The following is a 21,733-nucleotide window of genomic DNA, read 5'->3' on the forward strand; positions in this document are numbered from 1 at the left end:
TGCAGTGCACGTCGGGCCCATTTCCCACGCCGGCCGCCTGCCCTGGGGGAGGAAAGGAGGAGGAGGGGGAGGAAGGGGGAATGATAGGAAGGGGGGGCCGTTACCTCTGCTCCGAAAGAGGAACCAATCCACTGTGAAGGACGCAGCACTCCCGAGCAGGAAAGACATTGCACATTCAGAGAGAGATTGCATGTGAAGACACTGCAAAAAAGAAAGAAAGGGAGGGGGGCGGGGGGGCGCAGACCGCATGTGAAAGGCATAGTGTGTGTAAGAGAGGCCAGCGAGGGTAGGAAGGGAAGGGGCGGGGGGGGGCGATTGCACATGGCAAGAGAAAGAAATCACTCATTCGCTTGAAAGAGGCTCTCGCAAAGCAGACCGTAGTAGAAGTAGACATGGGAGACAACGGGGAAGGAGGCGCAGACAAGAGGCGAGGTGTCTCCGTGCCGTGCAACAGCCCAGAATCCGATTAAAGTTTATGGCGGGGAGGTTAAAAGCGCTTTCATCCCGCCCCTCCCCTGGCGAATACATTAAGTTTCCTGGCTGCGTGTAAAAGCACAAAGGGAAGGGAACAGCGGGAGCTTCGGGTTGCAATTGTATTGCTAGTGCAAGGAGCCAGTGTAATGCAGTATGATGGTATTCCTACGTACTGGTATGTCTGGATCTTACACTGTGGGCAAAATTTCCTCCTCTCGGAGCTCCGGAACAGAGAGGGGGAATTTTGATAAATTCAAGTTGCTTGGCAAATATAATAGGGATTTGATATTAATCCTACTTAACCCGCTGCGAAGATGCTGAGCTCCCGAGCCCCCCTCCTCCGTCCGGGACTGCGGCGGTGAACACTGAGCCTGCGCCGAGCCGGGCTTTCTCGCTGATGCTGCAGATATAAAGCCGAGTGTCTCCAGCATCGGCGGGGGAGGGTTTTCGTATTCTGGCGTGGCAAGGAGAGCGGCGGGGGCCAGGGCCGGAGCCGCCGCCGCCGCCGGAGGAGCAGCCCTGCAGCCCTCCGGAGAGAGCAGCAGTCACTCACTCCCCAGCGCCGATTCTACGCGGCGCGACTCTGCTCCTTTGTGCCTCCGGACTCCCCAAGGAAAGAGGTGGCAACCTTCCCTTCCTCCCACGTTCACTCACCGCCCCAAATGACAAAGACACGCTGTGACCGTTGCTTTGAACCACCTCAACATATCCGGCCGCTTTTTGCTCAAATATGTCATCGTGATGAAAGAGAGACATTTCGCTACATTCGTCTGCATGCGTCTTTATTCAACACAACCATTTAAAACGAGGAATGCACACACAGAACCCGCAACAACTTGTTTTCCTACATGTGTTCACAGTGGGGGAGGGAGCAGCTGGATTCCTGCCCCCCCCCCCCCCCCGCTGCGCACACACATACACACGCACGCCCACACACACACACGCACACACACACCCGCGCGCGCACACAGGCCGGTTCTCTTCCCACTGGCTGCCCCATGCTCGCCCAGGTCCTCCCTCTCCTGCCAGCCTACCGGAGTCTCCCTCTTTTCCCTCCCGGATCCGAATGGAGAGGACGAGTACAGGAGCCAGGCATCACCCAGGGCGCAGGGCCAGGGGCACGGAAACGCGATTAAATGGCACAAAGTCAAAAGGAGAACGAACTAGGGATGCTACAATAAACAAAGTTGAGCGGAGAGCTTTAACGTTAAAGTTTATTTCCCACTTACCCAGGTAGGTGACGCTACATTTTAGCAATCATCGAAGCAGCAAGTCGCTGTTCGGAAATAAATCTGTTACTTATTACATGTGTTTATTCTACTAACCTTCTCGCCCCCTTCCTGATATCTTCTCCGAAGGATTTTTTTTTTTTCCCCTCTCCTAGGAAACCCACAAACACGCTGAAAAGACACACTCAAATCATGGTAATAGGAAGAACATGAACACAAAGACCAAAAGGCTCAAACAGCACTGGGAAACAGGACGAAAGTCTGAGATCTAAGGCAGCCCCCCTTCCTCCCTGGAGTTTAACGCAGTTACAGTGACTGCAGCTATTTCACAAAACCACCGACACGACAGGGGAAGGTGGGAATCTGTGCGAAACGAGTTTTCTTACCAGCGTGTTTCCGCAAAATGCAGAGCCCCGAACGTGCACCAGCTCTGCCTAAAAGAAAGGCGAATAAACATTTGCTTTAAAAATCGTTGCTCGGTTCACAGTCTACAGCAGAGGTGGGGAGGCAAAGGGTAGGAGAGAATCACTACAGATCACGGCTTAGAGAAGGCAACAGCAGCAACGCTCAGGCGTGTAATAAGGATCGGTTTTGAGGACTGAACTGGTGTTTTGTGATGAGCAGCTATCCCACTTGCAGTACTAGCAGCAGCAGAGACAGAGGGTAAGGCTGGGCTTTCTGGAGTGCAGCGCTTGACTCGTCCTCCCTCCTCCTCCTCCTCCTCCTCCTCCTCCTCCTCCTTTCTCCCTCCCTCCCTCCCTCCCTCCCTCTCTCACTCTCGCTCGCTCTCTCTTTGCTCTCCCTCTTTCTCTCTCTCCCTCTCTCTTTCTGTGTGTATGTAGCGCAGGCGGCTCTGCTGCTGCAGCGTCAGGGAAGAGCTACCGAGAGAGGCTTCAGCAGCTCCCACCACTTTGGGCAAACTTGCCGGTTTACTGCTTCTTTTTTTTTTTTTTTTTTTTTCCGAGTGGGAAGCTTCTCAGTTGCCATTCAACATTTTAAAGCACAAGCCGCTCTGCCGTGAAAGCGCCTGAGCCACACTTCTCTGAAAGACACAGGAGAGAATACACAACTGCAGATTTCACCCACCGTGGCGGTGCAGATCACAGGAAACAACTGACTGATATAATTTTATTTGCAAATAGAACTCTATTAATTTTTTTTTATTCGCGTCGCGGATCTTTTCCCCTCCCCTTTGCCATTCCGCTTATATGGATGTAATTCAGAATCTGTGTTAATTCACGTGGGGGATCCAGTTACATCTTGTTCCGCTCCGGGTATATTTACGAGAGACCAATAATCGCCTTTGGACGCATAGTTTTGTTGCTAACCTTTGAACTGAAAGGATCAAGTTCAGATCTGGTTACCTGCATTGGGACGGGAAGGAAGAGGAGAGAGAGAGAGAGAGAGAGAGAGAGAGACTGCAATCTCATTTGTGAATCGCTCTCAGTGCTGCAGATCCAGATTGCTATAACACATGCAGTGCAAATGCAGGTAAGGCACACACACAAACTGCGGATGCAAAAACAAACTTGGGACTGTTGTGTGTGCATGTTCATATCTACAGCCTTGCAAATTCTGGGCAGACGGCTTCTGCAGTTTCTGTATCGTTGCTTTGTGACTAATGACCTTGCGCAGAGTTGTTAAAAAAAATCCGCTCCGGAGAAAGAGCTGAACATTTTAGGCGATCTCTGAAGATGGATTTGGGTGCTTTTCTGCCAGCCAAAGGGGATATTCTGCGGACTGCTCTGTAATACACGGGGTTCTTCTCCTATCAACTGTGCAGCTACCGACATTATTGGGATTTTTATTTTTTTCTTTACCTTTTTTTTTTTTTTTTTAAGAACTGCCCATTGCTAAGAGGATTTGGAGTTTTCCCGGACACAAGCCCTTTGAATAAAGCGAATCACATTTTTTTTTTCTCGTGTGTGCAGAGAGGGGGAAGAATAAAGCTAGTGCCTTGGTCGTAAACGGCTGAGAGAGAGAGAGAGAGAGAAGAGAGAGAGAGTGTGTGAATTGTAGTTAACTCTAGTGTCGAAGAAGGCGACCTGGGGGGCTTCGAATCGCACGGTGCTACTCCTGCTTTTATTGCAAACCTTGCAAAGTGATTACAGTAAAATCAGAGAGGAGGAGGAGAAGGGGGAGGAGGAGGAAAATCCCATCCTATCTACCGAGATGAATCTTTAAAAAGCAAAATACACTGTCCCGTGAACTGTATGCATATCGCAACTGGAAGGCAGGGAGAGCAGCAGAGGAGCCAGCAGCAGGGTTTTGACCACCAATTGCACCAGCCATGAGACAATAAGTTTCCAGGAACAGAAGGATTTTATAATTGATCACCCGGACGCTCAGCCGCCCTGTTGGTTTATCAGGGGAGTTTACTAGGGGGCAGGTAGGAGTGATAGGAGGGGGAGTCTCGGTGCGAGGAAGATGAGGAAGATGCGGACTCTCCTTGGCTTTGTGCATTGCTGCTGCTGCTGCTGCTGCTTCTTGCTCCTCCTGCCTCCGCCGCTCTGGGTCAGCCTGGCAGCGGCCAAGCAGCTCTTGAGGTACCGGCTGGCCGAGGAAGGACCCGCCGACATCCGCATCGGCAACGTGGCTTCCGACCTGGGAATCGTGACGGGCTCCGGAGAGGTGACATTCAGCCTGGAGTCGGGCTCCGACTATCTCAAGATCGATAACATGACCGGGGAGCTGAGCACCACGGAGCGGCGCATCGACCGCGAGAAGCTGCCGCAGTGCCAGATGATCTTCGACGAGAACGAGTGCTTCCTGGACTTCGAGGTGTCGGTCATCGGCCCCTCGCAGAGCTGGGTGGACCTCTTCGAGGGCCGTGTCATCATCCTGGACATCAACGACAACACCCCCACCTTCCCTTCCCCTGTCCTCACGCTTACCGTGGAGGAGAACCGGCCCGTGGGGACCCTCTACCTGCTCCCCACCGCCACCGACAGGGACTTTGGCCGCAACGGCATCGAGCGCTACGAACTGCTGCAGGAGCCCGGCGGGGAGGGCGGCCGCCGCGGCGGCAGCGGCGGGGGCGGGGGGGGCTCGGCCTCGGCGGCCTCCGAGAGCGCCCTCTATCCCGGCGGCAGCAAGCGGCGGCAGGAGGCGGACGCGGCGGCCCGCAGCAGCGTCTTCGAGCTGCAGGTGGCCGACACCCTCGACGGGGAGAAGCAGCCGCAGCTGATCGTCAAGGGGGCGCTGGATCGGGAGCAGCGGGACTCCTACGAGCTCAGCCTCCGCGTGCGGGACGGCGGCGAGCCGGCGCGGTCCTCGCAGGCTATCCTGAGGGTGCTGATCACCGACGTGAACGACAACAGCCCCCGCTTCGAGAAGAGCGTCTACGAGGCAGACCTGGCGGAGAACAGCAGCCCCGGGACCCCCATCCTGCAGCTGCGAGCCGCCGACCTGGACGTGGGGGTGAACGGGCAGATCGAATACGTCTTCGGGGCGGCCACCGAGTCCGTCAGGCGCCTGCTGAGGCTGGACGAGACCTCCGGCTGGCTCAGCGTCTTGCACCGCATCGACCGGGAGGAGGTGAACCAGCTTCGCTTTACCGTCATGGCCCGAGATCGGGGCCAGCCCCCCAAGACAGACAAGGCCACGGTCGTGCTGAACATCCGCGACGAGAACGACAACGTGCCCACCATCGACATCCGGAAAATCGGGCGCATCCCGCTCCGGGACGGGGTGGCTAGCGTGGCCGAGGACGTGCTGGTGGATACCCCCATCGCCCTGGTGCAGGTGTCGGACCGGGACCAAGGTGAAAACGGCGTGGTCACCTGCACCGTGGTGGGCGACGTGCCCTTCCAGCTCAAGCCGGCCAGCGAGGGAGAAGGGGAGCCCCAGAACAAGCGCAAGTATTTCCTCCACACCTCGGCCCCTCTGGACTACGAGGCTGTCCGCGACTACAACGTAGTGATCGTGGCTGTGGACTCGGGCAGCCCCAGCTTGTCCAGCAACAACTCCTTGCTGGTGCGGGTCGGGGACACTAACGACAACCCTCCCGTGTTTAGCCAGGCCGTGCTGGAGGTCTCCTTCCCGGAGAACAACTTGCCCGGTGAGAGGGTGGCCACGGTGGTGGCCACGGACGCGGACAGCGGCAAGAACGCCGAGATCACCTACTCCCTGGAGGCCTCGCCCCTCTCCTCGGAGGCGCCGGGCGGCATCTTCAGCATCGACCCCGACTCCGGGGACGTGTCGGTGCAGGCGGTGCTGGACCGCGAGCAACGCGACACCTACGAGTTCCAGGTGACGGCCCGGGACAAGGGGGTGCCGTCGCTGCAGGGCTCCACCACGGTGGTGGTGCGGGTGGCGGATCGCAACGACAACGAGCCGCGCTTCATGCAGGACGTGTTCACTTTCTACGTGAAGGAGAACCTGCAGCCCAACAGCCCCGTGGGCATGGTGACCGTGATGGACTTCGACAAGGGCCGCAACGCCGAGCTCAGCCTCTCCATCCAGCCCGGCGACCACGACCAGGCAGCCGGCATCTTCTCTATCGAGAATGACACCGGAACCATTTTCTCCACCGTCTCTTTCGACCGGGAGCAGCAGACCAGCTACACTTTCAAGGTGAAGGCAGTGGACGGAGGAGAGCCGCCGCGCTCTGCCACCGCCACCGTGTCCCTCTTCGTGATGGACGAGAACGACAACGCGCCCACGGTCACCTTCCCCAGCAACAGCTCCTACACCGTGCTGCCGCCCTCCAGCAACATGCGCACCGTGGTGGCCACGGTGGTCGCCACCGACGCCGACACCGGTCTCAACGCCGACCTCAACTACAGCATCGTCGGGGGCAACCCCTTCAAACTCTTCGAGATCGACCCGGCCAGCGGCGTGGTGTCGCTGGTGGGCAAGCTGGCCCCCAAGCACTACGGCCTGCACCGGCTCGTGGTGCAGGTGAACGACAGCGGGCAGCCGCCCCAGTCCACCACTGCCCTGCTCCACGTCTTCGTCAACGAGAGCCTGTCCAACGCCACCGTGGTGGAGAGCCAGGTGGCCCGCAGCCTCCACACGCCCCTGGCCCAGGACATTGCCGGCGACCCCAGCTACGAGCTGAGCAAGCAGCGGCTCAGCATAGTCATCGGCGTGGTGGCCGGCATCATGACCGTCATCCTTCTCATCCTGGTGGTGGTCATGGCCCGCTACTGCCGCTCCAAGGGCAAACACGGCTACGAGGCCGGCAAGAAGGACCACGAGGATTTCTTCACCCCGCAGCAGCACGACAAGGCCAAGAAGCCCAAGAAGGACAAGAAAGGCAAGAAGGGCAAGCAGCCCCTCTACAGCAGCATCGTCACCGTCGAGGCTTCCAAGCCCAACGGGCAGCGCTACGACAGCGTCAACGAGAAGCTCTCGGACAGCCCCGGTATGGGGCGGTACCGCTCGGTCAACGGCGGCCCGGGCAGCCCCGACCTGGCCAGGCACTACAAGTCGAGCTCGCCGCTGCCCACCGTCCAGCTGCACCCGCAGTCCCCCACCGCCGGCAAAAAGCACCAGGCCGTGCAGGACCTGCCCCCGGCCAACACCTTCGTGGGCGCCGGCGACAACATCTCCATCGGGTCGGACCACTGCTCCGAGTACAGCTGCCAGGCCAGCAGCAAGTACAGCAAGCAGGTAAGAGAGCTGCGCCCCGCGCACCCCCCCGGCACGCACACGCAGACGCACACACAGCGGGTGAGGGAGCGGCGATGGCCGCCTCCCCCCGCCTCTCCCACGGCACAAGCAGACACGACCGTCAGGTTCAATGGCCCGTTCAGCCTGGTGTTCCCGCCCCCTCCCCTGCAGGCAGTCAGGTGCCCGGACCAACACACAGCACGCAGGAAGGAGAGTCGGAGATCTTTATTATTACTATCATTATCATTTTTACTATTCCCTCCGCTTTTCAGACCCGGCAGCCAACCAGCCCGTCCGTGCAGCCGCACCGACGGGACCGCCTCGCTGAGGCGGCGGGCGCGGCGCCCCCCCGCAGGCGCAGCGGCAGCCGGGGGCGGAGGGCCGGCTGGGGACTCGGTCGCCAGCCCAGACAGCGAGCCGCAAGGCAACCTGAGATGCCTTTATCAGCCGCTCGCCCGCAGGCCAATCCCGGCGGTTGTGGGGGTCAGGAACCCCCACCCGGCGGAGCCGCGATGCTCCGGCCACCCCCGCGGTCCTGCCACCCCCCCGGCCCCGCCTTCAGCGGCCGGTCCCGCTCGCGGCGGGCGCTGCCCCCGCCGTGGTGCTTTCCCAGCCTTAGAGACGGTGAGCTCCGGCTGAGGAGGAAAGTTTCGCCTCGGTAGCCAGGTGTTTTGGGCAAAGGGGGTTGCTGCCTGCCTGCTGCTTCCTAAAGCTGTGGGTGAGAGTGGATTTGCAGCCGCCGCGCTGAATCGTTAATGGCTGTAATTACCAGGTCGTTCATTAGGACCAAAATGCTTAAATCATTTACACCACAGAGATTGGTCTAATTTACACCACAAAGATTGCACTCATTGCAGCAGTTGCTCTGAATACATGTAAATGTTAGTGAGCTTAGAATCGCACCCCAGTATGTTTTCATTGCCTGTTGTTTTTTTTTTTCCCCCTTGTACATCGCATGAAATTCACTCATTCAAGCTGGAGGCCCTAATTTGCCAGCCCAGCTGCTGCATAGCTCTGTCTGTAGAGAGCGTGACTGCCGTGAGACCTCTCAGAGCGAGGTGTGCCGTCAGGAGTGCCACAAGTGACTGGCTCTGATCTCGGCTGTGTTGGCGGAGATCGGTTCAGTGAAACTCCGTTAACCTAAAACCTGGTGATGGTAGGGACTTCTTTACAGTCCTTGAAATAAAATAGTGATAGCAGAGAGGAGAATCAAGCTCCTAAGTGAAAGCGTCTGTTTTGTTTATTTTATAAGACACATATGTAGCCTTGAACAGAGGTCACTTTTCTTTGGGGGAGTACTTTTTGGGTGATGGTAAAATGAGATACTTAACACCTGGTGATTTCCATTACATCTTTCCATGTAAGATAATATTCTGAATGTTTCCTCAGCTACAGTGCATGTTATACAAGAATCTAGAGAAAAACGAATGCTGATTCATGTAAATACAGAACCAAGTCTAGAACTGAGAAATTCTGACTAGTTTGACAAAAATGCTTTCTTTTCAACTTATTAACATGCAAATATGGTACACTATGACAATTTTTTATACTTTGAAACGTCTGCTAGTCTACTACAATTGAAGTTTTACAATGTGTTGCCAGTATTTGCATTCTGCTCACAAATACTTAAAATACTGTAAAAGAAAATGAATTATATGAGCCACTCAGTCTTCCAGATCACCAAAAAAAGTGTGATCTGCCAGTATTTTTGTATATGTTGTTTTACAAGTGATACAGATTTATAGAACGCTTGACACAGTAGTTTCTGGGTGATACGTTTCGTTAGCTCTTTCCTGCAGGTTGAAACTAGTCTCTATAAAATACAAAGTACTAAGTTCCTAAGCTTCCATCTACTAAAGCTTATTAAGCACATAGTAGATTATGCCGTTTTAGTGAACATTGGAACAACAAAGAAGCAGTGGAACATAAGCTAATCAGATACTACTTTCTTGCTGCTGCAATTTATCTAAACATATGAATTACAAACTGTGATTTATTTTCAGTGTAAAAGAATGACTTGCATGCTAAGTGTAGGAATGGTAAAGGATTACACCATACAAATGACTATTTTGCTTGATAAAAACCTTATTTAAAATTACAATACAGAAATATGTTTTGAATTAACATTTTTTCAAGGATATATTTTGATATACAATACATTAGAAGACTTCTTAGTAGAAAAAAATGGCTTTATTACACTTCTACTTGCAACAATCAAACCAAAAGAAGTACATGCTGAACTGCTCCATTATTTATCTAGTTTGTTACAAAACCAATTTCCCAGTGCCGATAGTTTTCCTGTGGTAAATATTTAGTTTGTTATGAAGGTTAGTTTACCTGAGTAGTTTATAGCCAATATTCTAATGCCTTTTCTTTTTATTTTTAATTATGTAGAAAGTATTTGCACACTTGTAAAGCATGCATGTAAGTTAAGGAAAGAGTCCAAGAAAACAGTAAAGGTACTGCTAAATAACAGACTTTATAATGGAGAGACTATCAGGCACAAAACTTCTGTTACCGCTTTCCTATGGGTACTTGCCAGCTTGTTGCTGAGTGACATTTATATAGTTTTGTTCACGCTTTTGCATAATAGTGGGGACATTAAGACTTATTTGCATAAACAATATGTAGACTTCTCACATCTCAAACATTGACAGTGGAACATTTCTCAGTTTATCAGGCAAAACACATGAGGATTTTTAACACCCAAACCATGTGGAGCTCTTCTTGTTCAGCACGTTGTTTAGAGAGAAATGTGAAGCCGTTGCAGATGAAGGGTTCTGATGTGGTGTATATCAGATTGTTTCATAATTCAGCTGTACATGTGAAATAGAACCAGTGGCATATCGACATGGCCATGATGGGGAGACTAATTGAAATCTCTAAGGGTGCCTTTATTTACCCATTGGCATACTCATTTGCTCTCTCCCTTTGTTCTAAGGAGATATTAGAAGGTGTATAAAGTTTTAGAACAAATAAGTGGACACAGCTGAACGTACCTGCTCTGAGTTACTGGAGATGAGAGCAATACTAATTTTCCATTAATGTAATTAGAATTGGTAATTGATACTTTTGTATATCTACAATATAGCAGTCAGGAAATAAAATCTCTACTTACATGACAGACTGGTGTACCCCAATGAATACAATTTTTTTCATTCTGATTATTTGATACTTCCTTTTTAAAGTAATGCATTGAATTTCTTATATGAGTTCCCAAATATATCTTGTTTGATACAGTACTGTGTAGGAGAACTTCAGTGGAGAAAACTACAAACAATTTGTAACTCTCCTCCTTCTTCACATCAGGTGTTTTATTTAAAGTTTAAAATGAAATTCTGTATTCAGTCAACTACTGACATTTCACCGTCACTTTTTTAGAAGATCTTTCAGAAGTTTGATTCCTATTCTTGTCTTATTTAGCATGGTATTACTCTGAAATATTCTTTTAGCCTCCTATTTATCAATTCTCTCTTATTCAGTAAAGCACTAATCTATCTACTTAATGGCAAAAAAATGTTTAAATCCCTTAGTATTCCATAGGTCTTAATCACTTGCCAAAAGTTAAAGCTGTATAGAAGTGTTTTGCTGAATGGGGATGAGTTTAAGCAAGTGCTTTTCTAGATCACAGATTTAAAATCTGAACCCTCCAGGTGCTGCACATTACCTGTGAGGAGCCTGGATACTAACTTCTGGCAAAGACAGCCAAAGACAGGGAGATCTCAGTGCCTAAGAGGAATCACTTAGTACCTTGGAGGGTTGCATTCTTAATCATAATTATAATAATTAGATTTTAATTGTAAATAATTGTTTGTTTTCTCATGTTATTTACAGATACATCTTTATAATATACGCTGTTTTCTATACTTTGTTTCACAGTGCAAAATAGTGGCATATGAACAGGTTTATTTCACTTTTTATCACAAAAATGAGATTAGCATGTTAACAACCACTGTTTGAAGAGCAGGCCTTTTAAACCCTGTTTATACGTTTACATTTTTTGGCCATCATATTCTCTTGGTTTCTTTTTTACTTGCTCTGCTCAACAAAGAATGATTATTGACTACTTAAAACACTGCAGTTGTGGTGGTGTTGGTTTTGAGGTTTTTGGGGGGGTTGTTTTTTTTTTTTCAGACATATTGGTCACCACCAGTAGAATTAGCAGAACCAGTACAGGAATTTCTGAGCAGCGTTATTTCTCTTTCCTTGGGGTATTGGCTTCCTGGCCAATTCTGCAATCCTTTATGAATTATCCCTATGCCTTTTCTCTTTGGAAATGTACTGTTTAGTGAAGAAAAATGTTTATTATACCAGAGTGTGCTGACACACTTGTCAAAACTAGATGCATTTCCTGTAAACTCTTATTTCCAGGAAAGTGAAATATGTAGAAATTAATTTTTGAAAAAATTCTTTGTATGGTAGTTACAGTTAATTTGTTTCATAACATTTCAAACATTAATCAGTCTGTTGCAATGTAGAAGCATTTTGACTAGTTGGTTGTCATGTATGTGAATCATATCTATAAATTAAATGGGTCAATTTCCTCATAAATATGCACATGTAACCAGCAGCCTTAATAGGACCCAAAATTCATCCATTAAGGGGGCAATTAGTTTAACCATGCAGGAAAGCATCATCTTTTTTCTTGCTTATGTACAGACACACACGTACACACAGAGGCTTTTCTCAAAGGCTGCTTTTTATAATCACAAAGCAACTCTCAAAAATAAAGTTTTTCATAACTTTCAGCTAAGCAAATGTCCTACAGTATAATAATTGTAAAAATAACAATGTTATGGTAGCACTAAGTGCAATGTAGAGAAAAAAATGGAAACATTTTCATTAAGTATAAACATTTACATTGGTGACTTCTTTCATACAATTAACTTTAATGCTGTTTGGTGCAAAGTGCACAGAAGTGTATTTCAATTTTCTGTTCTCAATTTGCATTATATTAAATACTTTACAATTAGTTTTCAAAAGTGACCCACATTTGACCTTCAGTAACAAATTATGATGAAAGAGGGGCTAATTAAACATGAAATAGGTGGATTTTTGATGCTTTAATTATCTTTATTTAACACAAAGTGTTCCACTGAAAAGTGCAGCCTTTATTTTTTTCCTCTTCAGTAAAATCATCTTATACAGTGCGTGAGTGACTAAGTTACCACTGAACCATTCTGTACTCCCAGGAGATGTACAGAGCCAAAAGGGACAGGGTCTGAGTAAAGGAGGATTCATGCTCAGAACAAGTAAAGAACTGTACTATTATAGGCAAGGGGTAGCAAGAAACATCTTTAAAAGGATAGAATCTGATTTATCAACTCAGACAGCTCTCTGGCATTGTACATACCGATATGAACCTGGGTTATAACCCTGGTTAGCAGTTTGACTATTGCTGTGTCAGTCTTCGTGCTGTAGCAGTGTATTTCTGACTGTGTTTCTTTTTTTTCTGTTTGTCTGTCTCTTTTTTTTTTTTTTTATGTTTAGTTGCCTTGTTTTCTGGTATTTGGGATATTTGCCAACTGTCGGCTGTGTTTCAGAGAAATACCTGTCCTGCAGCTTCAGGCACATTTTCCTTTAAGGATTTTCTTTCAGAAGTTTTAGAAGGTTTACGTAGTTAGTGATCTGCTGGGCTACTTTGAGATGTAAAAATTATCAAATTTGTTTTGCATTAAAATATAAAAGAAAATCATCAGACTTCATAAGTAATTAGCATTGTACTTATGAGTTAATTAACTAAATCCTTCACAAACATTATGAACTCTTTGCTATATTTGCTGAACTTTTTAGTATTTAATTACTAAACAGGACACATAATTTTCATTTTCTTTGACTATATATACAGGAAATATTGATACAGTCATATGAGCAATTCAGCACAGTATTTAGCAGGCTGGTTTTCTCAGTTTTCTAAGAAAGCCTGCTTCCAACAGATATTTAGAAACTGTTAAAGCTGCAAAACAATTTCCTGTTTTCAGTCTTAGACTGCATGTAATATGTTCCATGTAATTTATGTTCTACATTTCTCCATTTTTTTATTTATTACATTTTTAGATGTTTTTGTCTCACTTTGGGCTCAGGCAATTTTATTTCTGTATTTTTCTCCCCTGATTTTTCTTTCCTAGAAAAGTAGATTTGTTGTCTGTCTGTTATCAGATTTTGGACTTTGCTAGCGTATACTGTATATTCATTTTAATTAATAATTAAAACAACAAAAAAATAGACCAAAGGTTACTATCCAGATTCAAAAGAAAGTTTTTAATTATTATTATTTTTGTATATAAATTTGCATTATTTCAATTTTTGAATCAAGATTATAAAAGAAGACTCCGAAATTCATATGGGTGTAGGTCAAGTTTATTGACTGTGCAGTTTAATGAAAAGTGTTTATGTAATGTGGACTGTGCAATTCAAGTTATTCTAACAGTGTACACTGCATGGCCCAGTAGCACTGTAAGGAGAACATTTAAAATACTGTTATTAAAAATATTTTAAATTATTTTCTTTCAGTTGATCTCACAATGCCCAGTCCTATCAAGCCTTGCTAGCTTCCTGTCCTACAAAATGCATGTCACTAGGTAAATAGTAAAACTGAAATTCACCTATATCCTGTATCCTTTCATGTTATTTTCTTATTTGTACTAAGTTGTACAGTTTGAAATTTTTAAACCTTAATTAAATGTAAGTAAAAATAATTTGTGAATCTAAGGTCTGAGTAAAACAGCAGATAAGATAAAATTGTAGGGTCCCTTGAGTTTTGACTTCTATGAAAAAAATGTCTCAGGAGAGGGGAGAGAACATACACATATTATGAAAAAGCTAGGACTGACTTACTGTCTTCCATATACTTAAGGCAATAGAGACTTCCCAAAGTCACTTTTATTTTGCTGTTGTGGATGACAAAATATCACACTAATGCTGTGTGTAACTGGAGTAACTAAGGTTAGTTGGGGCATCTAAAATGTGATTTACAACAACAAAAGAAGACAAAGGAGGATTTAAAACTTCTTCAGTTGTTATTTTAGTGCAATTTCCTCAATAAATATTTAACTGAGAGCAGGTCATGAACAGATGTCAAAATCTCAAAACGTGGCTATACCAAAGTACCAGTTAGTCAGATTCCTGAATGATGTCACTGACACACATCAGAGTTGTCCAACTGTGTGGAACTGAGCTTAATGTGAGTCGTTTGCTCACTCTTATGCACCCATTTTCACTGACAAGAGTTACAAAATTACAATTAAGAGCAACTTTTGACTGTATTCAAAAAACAGGGAATAATTTTGATATATAACATATATGAGCAGTGTGGAGGAACCTTTTTATTATTTTTTTGTGGAAGGAGAAGATGAGTAAAATTAAGAGTAGAAGTTTTGGTTTTTAGAAGTTTGAACAAAAATAATACTCTGGCCACTGAAAGGTATGACTGAAAAAAAACAAACCCTGAAAGGTATGTAAAAGTGATGTGCTTTCTTTTTTTTTTTTTTTTATATCAATCAAACAGTCCTTTCATTTAGGTAACACAGCTGTTTTGCAATCATTAGCTTGTAAAATGCTGCAGCATAACCCCAAAAGTATAGTTTAATTTTACTCAGAGTGGATCACAAATGACACAATTATTAGAAGCTGAAGAAAAGCATTATGTTTGTCTTTCAAAACTTAATCTACCTTATTAACTATTGACAAGAGTGAATATATTTTTTAAAGTCAAACGCTGTTCTGTCAGGTGAGATTTTGTTACAGATTTTATGTTCTGAATCAAACAACCTAATGTCTGAGTTTGTAATCCTTGAAGGTAGGTGGTAGCTGACGTGCTGAAAATCATTCACAGAATATGTGGTAGAACTAGAATACAGAAATACAGGCTGCCCAGGGAAGTGGTTGAGTCACCATCCCTGGAAATATTTAAAAGACGTGTAGATGAGGCGCTTAGGGACATGGTGTAGTGGGCATGGTGGTGTTGGGTTGACGGTTGGACTCGATGATCTTAGAGGTTTTTTCCAACCTTAATGATTCTATGATTCTATGATTCCATCTGCCAAAAATTCAGAGAGAATTTTGTCTTGCAGCCTTATCTGAACCACTTCCTGTATGGTACCACATTGTAAGTAACAAAATATTTGTCACCTGACAGGATAAAAATTCCTGCATTACATGGTCACATGTTGATTATAGAGAATCCTCCATAAACTCCCTGAAAAGTAGTTTCTTGACTGGGGTTGTGGCCAGAAAACCTGTGTCTTTGTGGTATGTGCCAAGTATTTTCTCTCTGGTAGCACTTCTCAGAGAGAAGCAGGAGGGGCTGCCATAACTTATTCTATCCATGTATAGATGTCAAGGACTTTTCAGCCCTGGAGCAGCGTAAAATATGAGAAATAGTCCCTACTCCCTTTGGATACCAAATCCATGTGAGGTAGAACGCTCTAACACATTCTCAGAGACTTATCCTTGGGGAAAATATCCTTTATCAGGACAATACTTTTACAGGGATACAACTTGATGTAGAATTGCGTTTCTGAGTTCAGTGTTATGCTGACAAATGAACTAAAGGAAATTATGGAGACTGTCATGGTGTTCTGGGTGTGATTCAGCTATCTAAACATCTGCATCCCAGTGTCACTTTATATACCCTAAAGTTTCTGAGATATTTGCACAGAGCTGCACAGACAGGGTGTATGATGCAAGACCTGGGTGTCTTCTGGGACACTCTTCTGTAGCTGCAGCTCAAGGCCAAACAAAAAAGCAATCACTAAATCCCTTGGTTTACCTAAGGAAACAATAATTAAAATAAAATTAAGCACTCTGTGAATGTAGTGCATTTTGGCAAAGTTGGAAATGATTTTTCCAGTAAGAACTTAAGCACAACTTTCAAATGTGTGTGCCATGCACATACCTATTAATAAAATGTGCGTGTGCAGATATATGTTCACGTATATACTGATGTTATGTTAATAAGTTATTTTTGAATTGACATAAACTGTTTCTGTTTGCACAGAAACAATACTGACAGCAGTTAGCTTAACTGAATTTCCATTCATCTTCAGACCTCTCAGGCTGAAGTTTATCTCATGTTAGGTGAAACTACAGGTAGTTCCTCAAAAGTCAATCAAATGTAACTAATATCAATTGCTGTAAGTTAAATCATATAATATAATATTTAGAGACTGCTTTATATTAAAACAAAATATATGTACAGAAGACCAATTTATCAGTTTGGATGTTATGCATCAAATCTCCTGCGTTTAACTTATCAGCATGTATATATGTATAGTTTGCAAAATAACAGAGTAGGTTTTCATCATGTATTACATCCAAATGTAAAATTATCTTTGTAACAGGCTCTGGAAATGATGTGGCTTTAATGACATTTCAAAAACTACATTTTTATTATTAAACACATTCTTACTCAAACTAATGGTACAGCAAGAGTATATATGGCAAGCTACCTTTGTTCAGTTACCTGACAGGTCACGCTGTTTATTCATGGAGTTGTGTGTTACCCCTTGTAGGCATACTTATGAGAAAGACTTGGCCTGAAAATTCATATCCATTTTATAATGCAAAACTTTGTCTCAGATGAAATCTGGCCATTTACTTAGGCAAATCTGTTTATTTGGGAGTCCTTTTTTAAACACTATATTTAACAAGGGAAAATACTTCACTAGTTTGCAAGCTTTCTGAAGATGAAAGACAAGAATGGAAATATAGATAATAAACCAACAGCAAATTAAAGTATTAGTTACTTCACCTGGCCCCAACATTTTCACAGTGATATTTTAAGTCCTTGTTTTACCACTTTTACTGTTCGTAACTTTTACGTCTGCTGGTCTCATTCTCCATCATGTCACTCCTGTTCTAAGTGAAGTTACGTTGTTACAAAATTTGAGTAATGAAATGGTGAATCAGTTTCCTTATCTCCATCCATGTGTTCTAAATTGGTTATAATGACAAAACATGTGCCTTGCATGATAGTAAGAGAGGATATCCATCATTCTGTTGAATCAGAAAACTGCTATTTTCAATGAGCATGTAATTATGTTCCAGTTGCAGCACAAGTTTACAGAAGGACAGTAATTGATTTCTTTGAGAAAGAAGGATTTGTTTCATTTTCAAGTAACGTTGTGAGTTCTTTTACAGAAGGAATAATTGCACTGGAAACTAGAAATCTCTACTTAATACGGGTCACTACATGCTCAGCCACTGAACCTCAGCCCAGATCTTGGGTAAGATCTGTCATGTAGATTTAGAAAATTCGCTCAGAAGGTTCCTCTGACTATATACTGATGGTTTTATTCTGCTTCTTGCAACTTAAGAGCCTGAATCTATCACTTTATTTTAATGGAATTTTTCTGAATACAAATAAAATTCAGCTATTTCTAGAGAAGATGTTAATTCATATGAGTAAAAGTGACAGCAATGGGTGCAAAACAGAGCAGTACCCATTTTTGTGGTGGCTTTCAACTACGAGCGTTTTTCCTAGAAATTACAACACGTAGAGTGAAATTCATGTATTTTACTCAATTTATTGCTGTATACATATAAAATAGAATAGAATAATGTATCTGAAATATCTAACAACAGTGCAGATGGGAGTAGTACTTTATAGGAACGACAAACAACTACCACCGAGGTGCAGTAGGTGTTTCACCAGAATATGGGTTTATGTAATGGGTGGGTTTGTTCAGTAGGTTCAGACCTGACGCTGACAGCTCCCTTGAGCAGTACAGGTTGGTGCAGCACAGCAGCTCATCCTATTTAAATTCTCCAAGTCCATATGTAGAATTGTATGTTACTAAGAAAATTGCTGCTTGCAGTATTTTTATGTGCTTTTTTACATGAATTTAAAAAAATACATGAGCGGTTTAATTTAAAAGTGAAGGAAACTTATGTACCTGTTTGCAAAACGGCACTGCCTTTGTCGTTCTGTGTTTTGCAGAGATCACTGGACACTTATATAATTTGTCCTATCTTTTTTGTGCCACACCGGTTCTTTAAATGTTTATTTATTAAACGTTGCTAGTATTCTGGATCTTTTTGGTTGTTCTTTAGTGCAGAGGAAAAGATAAGCAACAGTGTGAAATTCCTCTGTGCTGAATAAATTAAGAAGATTTTGTCTTTGTTATATTGCGAAATGTTTTATCACTTATGTGACATTCAAGGAGACTAGAGGATGTTGTATTCAATTGGCCTTTCAGACACTGCTGAATGAATTGAAAATTCATCTTGGACTTTCTAATACTGAATATTAGTGCAACTTTCTAGGAACCTTGAATGCTAAATTTATGTATTTTTTCTTTACTAGTTCTTAATTAAATATATAAAGTGACTGAACTCTTCAAATTATGCAGTAACCTTCCTGGAGAATTAATGCTACAGAAATATGAAAGGACTGGCTAAAGCGTCACTCTATCAAATGTTTCTAAAAGGCTTTATGTATTTATAAGACTTCATGATCTACTATTGATGCAAATTACTAAGGATAAAAGAAAATCCAGCTGTTATAAAAGAAAAAAAAAATTAAATAAGTCCAAGGATTTGAAAGACTTAGCATTAAGGACTAAGAATTCATACTTTGTGATGGGTTTATAGTAATTGACAGTAGAAAAATTTTCTTTTTAGCATTCATAATGTGTTTTTTTTTTTAATCGAATGAAAATGACTTTGCCATAAAAGCTTCTCATGTAACATATCCTGTTTCATTTCATAATTTCGTATTCTTCACTGAAATGTCTCAATTAAAATATGACCTACACCATTTCATGTTGCGTTGGGCATTACTAGTTTTGTTATTATTACCCTTACATTTAATCAAATTGTCTGTAGCTAAATAAATAGCATTTCATCAAGAGCCGTTGGTTTTCAGTCAGCTAGGAAACAGATTACTGGCATGAGAACAGATCTAAGGCTAGTGTCTCTGATCTGCAACTAATTGTGCACTGGTAATAGTACTGCCCACAGGCAAATCTTACTCGCTGTCCTGATCTATGATAGATTTTCCTGTACGTTAATATTAAATCAGATGGAGACATTTTGTAATACCGTTACAGTTACTATCTTTAACCTTTCCTTTTTAATTTGAAATATATACTGTTTGGAGATACTATCTCTGTGTTTCATTTCTGAAAAGAAATGAAGAAAAGAAAAATCTCAAGGAAAACATAATAGCCATGCTTTTTTCTTTAGCTTCTCCTCTTAAAATGGTCACCGCTATAGGAGATGAAGTACTGTTGATATTTAAATAAGCATTTACCTGTAAAATCACATATTCTACTGTTTGACTCAGAGGGTAGAGGAACGTGTCTGACAAATGGGAGCAGGAACTGGTGCTTCACTCTAGCTTGGTGGTGTGTGGGCTAGCTGTTGTGAATGCGGGTCCCAGAGTACTCTCTGGATCAGTTGCAGACCACATACTAACCACATACCACATATGCAGATTACTGCATTAAGGCATCATAAACATTCACATTTTTCCAGTGTGAAGATGATGAAGGTGAATACTGGAGTACATAGGAGCTATTGTACCAAGACTCCATCATTTCAGGCTCTTCACAAATGCAGAACATGGTGTAAGAGGTGCTTTTAAAAAAGGGATACATAGAGGGTAGAATAACACATAGTTTAGTCAGCACATTATAGTCCACTGAAAGAAAGCTGTCTTCTGGTCTGTGTACATTGTTCTTGTGAAATGATTCCAACAGTTTGAAATCTGTTTTTTCACCTTGCTAGTTATGCAAACAGCTCTTCACTTTTTCACTAAAGCAAGTGGGAATTGTTCACTGTCACAAATAATAAATAACAAGAGTACTTGATCTGCACAGCGTGGAAGTGATAAAAACACATGCTTATGAGTGCTTGAGATTTCACAGCTATTAATTTTGAACTTTTTGATTGCAGTTCTGTTTTACAAGAGTGGATGCTGTTAGGGCAGCAGTACACTGTGACAGTGAAAGATTGTGACAACATGCATTTTTCATTATGAGCTTGATAAATTCGGTGTAAGAGATGGTCAGAAAATGCCCCTAAACTGGAAGTCATAAAATGCATCTTGCCTTTACTGAAAATTTAACAGTTTTTTATTTCTGCTAATAACCTTTAATACTAATTTAATACTAACATTAATATGTTTGAGAAGGTTTCATTGTGCATAATGAACTTTAGAGGACTTACCAATGTTAGTGAATTCCTTAACATGTACATTGAGGGACACTAGGGGTTTATGTGCAGAATGCTGTTGTATATACAATATATATTCACACACAGAAAGGTCCTTTACAAAAGGTAAATAAATACTATAGCACATTTGGGATTAAAAAAGTTAGAAGGACCCTTCAGGCTTTGAAGAATTTTTTTTTTTTAAAAGGCACTTTAGCATTTACAAGTTTTGCCTAAAAATATACTCCCCAGCTACTTCTAGTATCAAATCAGAATGTGATAGGTCATGTCTTCCATTTTGAGCTTGCAGTATTCACAGTGTGGTAGGAGTGTTTCAAATCAGAAACCGCATTTTCGGTTTATTGTTAGAAACAGGGATTTCAGTAATAATTAGGCATCATTCTGAAGCTGTGTACTGTAAGACAGCAGAATACAAAGAATCTGAATGCTGAATCTATAGTATTTCTGTTCAGATTTCACAGCCATATATGCTCGTTTTGGCTGGGATAGAGTTAATTTTCTTCATAGTAGCTAGAATGGGACTATGTTTTGGATTTGTGCTGGAAACAGTGTTGATAACACAGGGATGTTTTCGTTACTGCTGAGCAGTGCTTACACACAGTCAAGGCCTTTTCTGCTTCTTGCCCCACCCCACCAGTGAGGAGGCTGGGGGTGCACAAGAAGTTGGGAGGGGACAGAGCTGGGACAGCTGACCCAACTGGCCAATTGGGTATTCCATACCGTATGACATCATGCTCAGCATATAAAGCTGGGGGAAGAAGAAGGAAGGGGGGGACGTTTGAAGTGATGGCGTTTGTCTTCCCACGTAATGGTTACACGTGATGGAGCCCTGCTTTCCTGGAGATGGCTGAACACCTGCCTGCCAATGGGAAGTAGTGAATGAATTCCTTGTTTTGCTTTGCTTGTGTGCATGGCTTTTGCTTTACTTATTAAACTGTCTTTATCTCAATCCAGGAGTTTTTTCACTTTTACCCTTCCAATTCTCTCCTCCATCCCACCTGGGGGGAGTGAGTGAGCGGCTGTGTGGTGCTTAGTTGCCAGCTGGGGTTAAACCATGACACCATAACAGAGAAAAGAAATCCTATGATATACAGTAGAAAAAGTCCTGAATAAGGGAAGTGATTGAAAAAGTCTATGTTAGTACCTCATTTTTTTATCTTTATCATTCCAGGGAAGCCATCTCCAACCTTTCTAAAATCCTCACTGCGCTGGTAATTTTTCTTACGTTTTCCAAATAT

The 21,733-nt window shown here is 43.8% G+C and overlaps 1 protein-coding gene across 3 annotated transcripts in view; it reads left to right on the forward strand.

Moving 5' to 3' along the window:
- Positions 1-2,516: 2,516 nt before the first annotated feature.
- The window catches only part of PCDH7 (protocadherin 7), a 286,126-nt gene continuing 266,909 nt past the window's right edge, over positions 2,517-21,733 (forward strand). For 2 of the 3 annotated variants that reach the window (XM_075148893.1, XM_075148894.1), the window contains exon 1: positions 2,517-7,319. In XM_075148893.1, the coding sequence (XP_075004994.1) occupies positions 4,131-7,319 (3,189 nt within the window). In that variant the 5' untranslated portion in view covers positions 2,517-4,130. The remainder of the gene's footprint in view (positions 7,320-21,733) is intronic. The other variant, XM_075148895.1, reaches the window with a different exon arrangement.

Source organism: Calonectris borealis, chromosome 4, assembly GCF_964195595.1.
Source record: "Calonectris borealis chromosome 4, bCalBor7.hap1.2, whole genome shotgun sequence".
Lineage (NCBI taxonomy): Eukaryota > Metazoa > Chordata > Aves > Procellariiformes > Procellariidae > Calonectris > Calonectris borealis.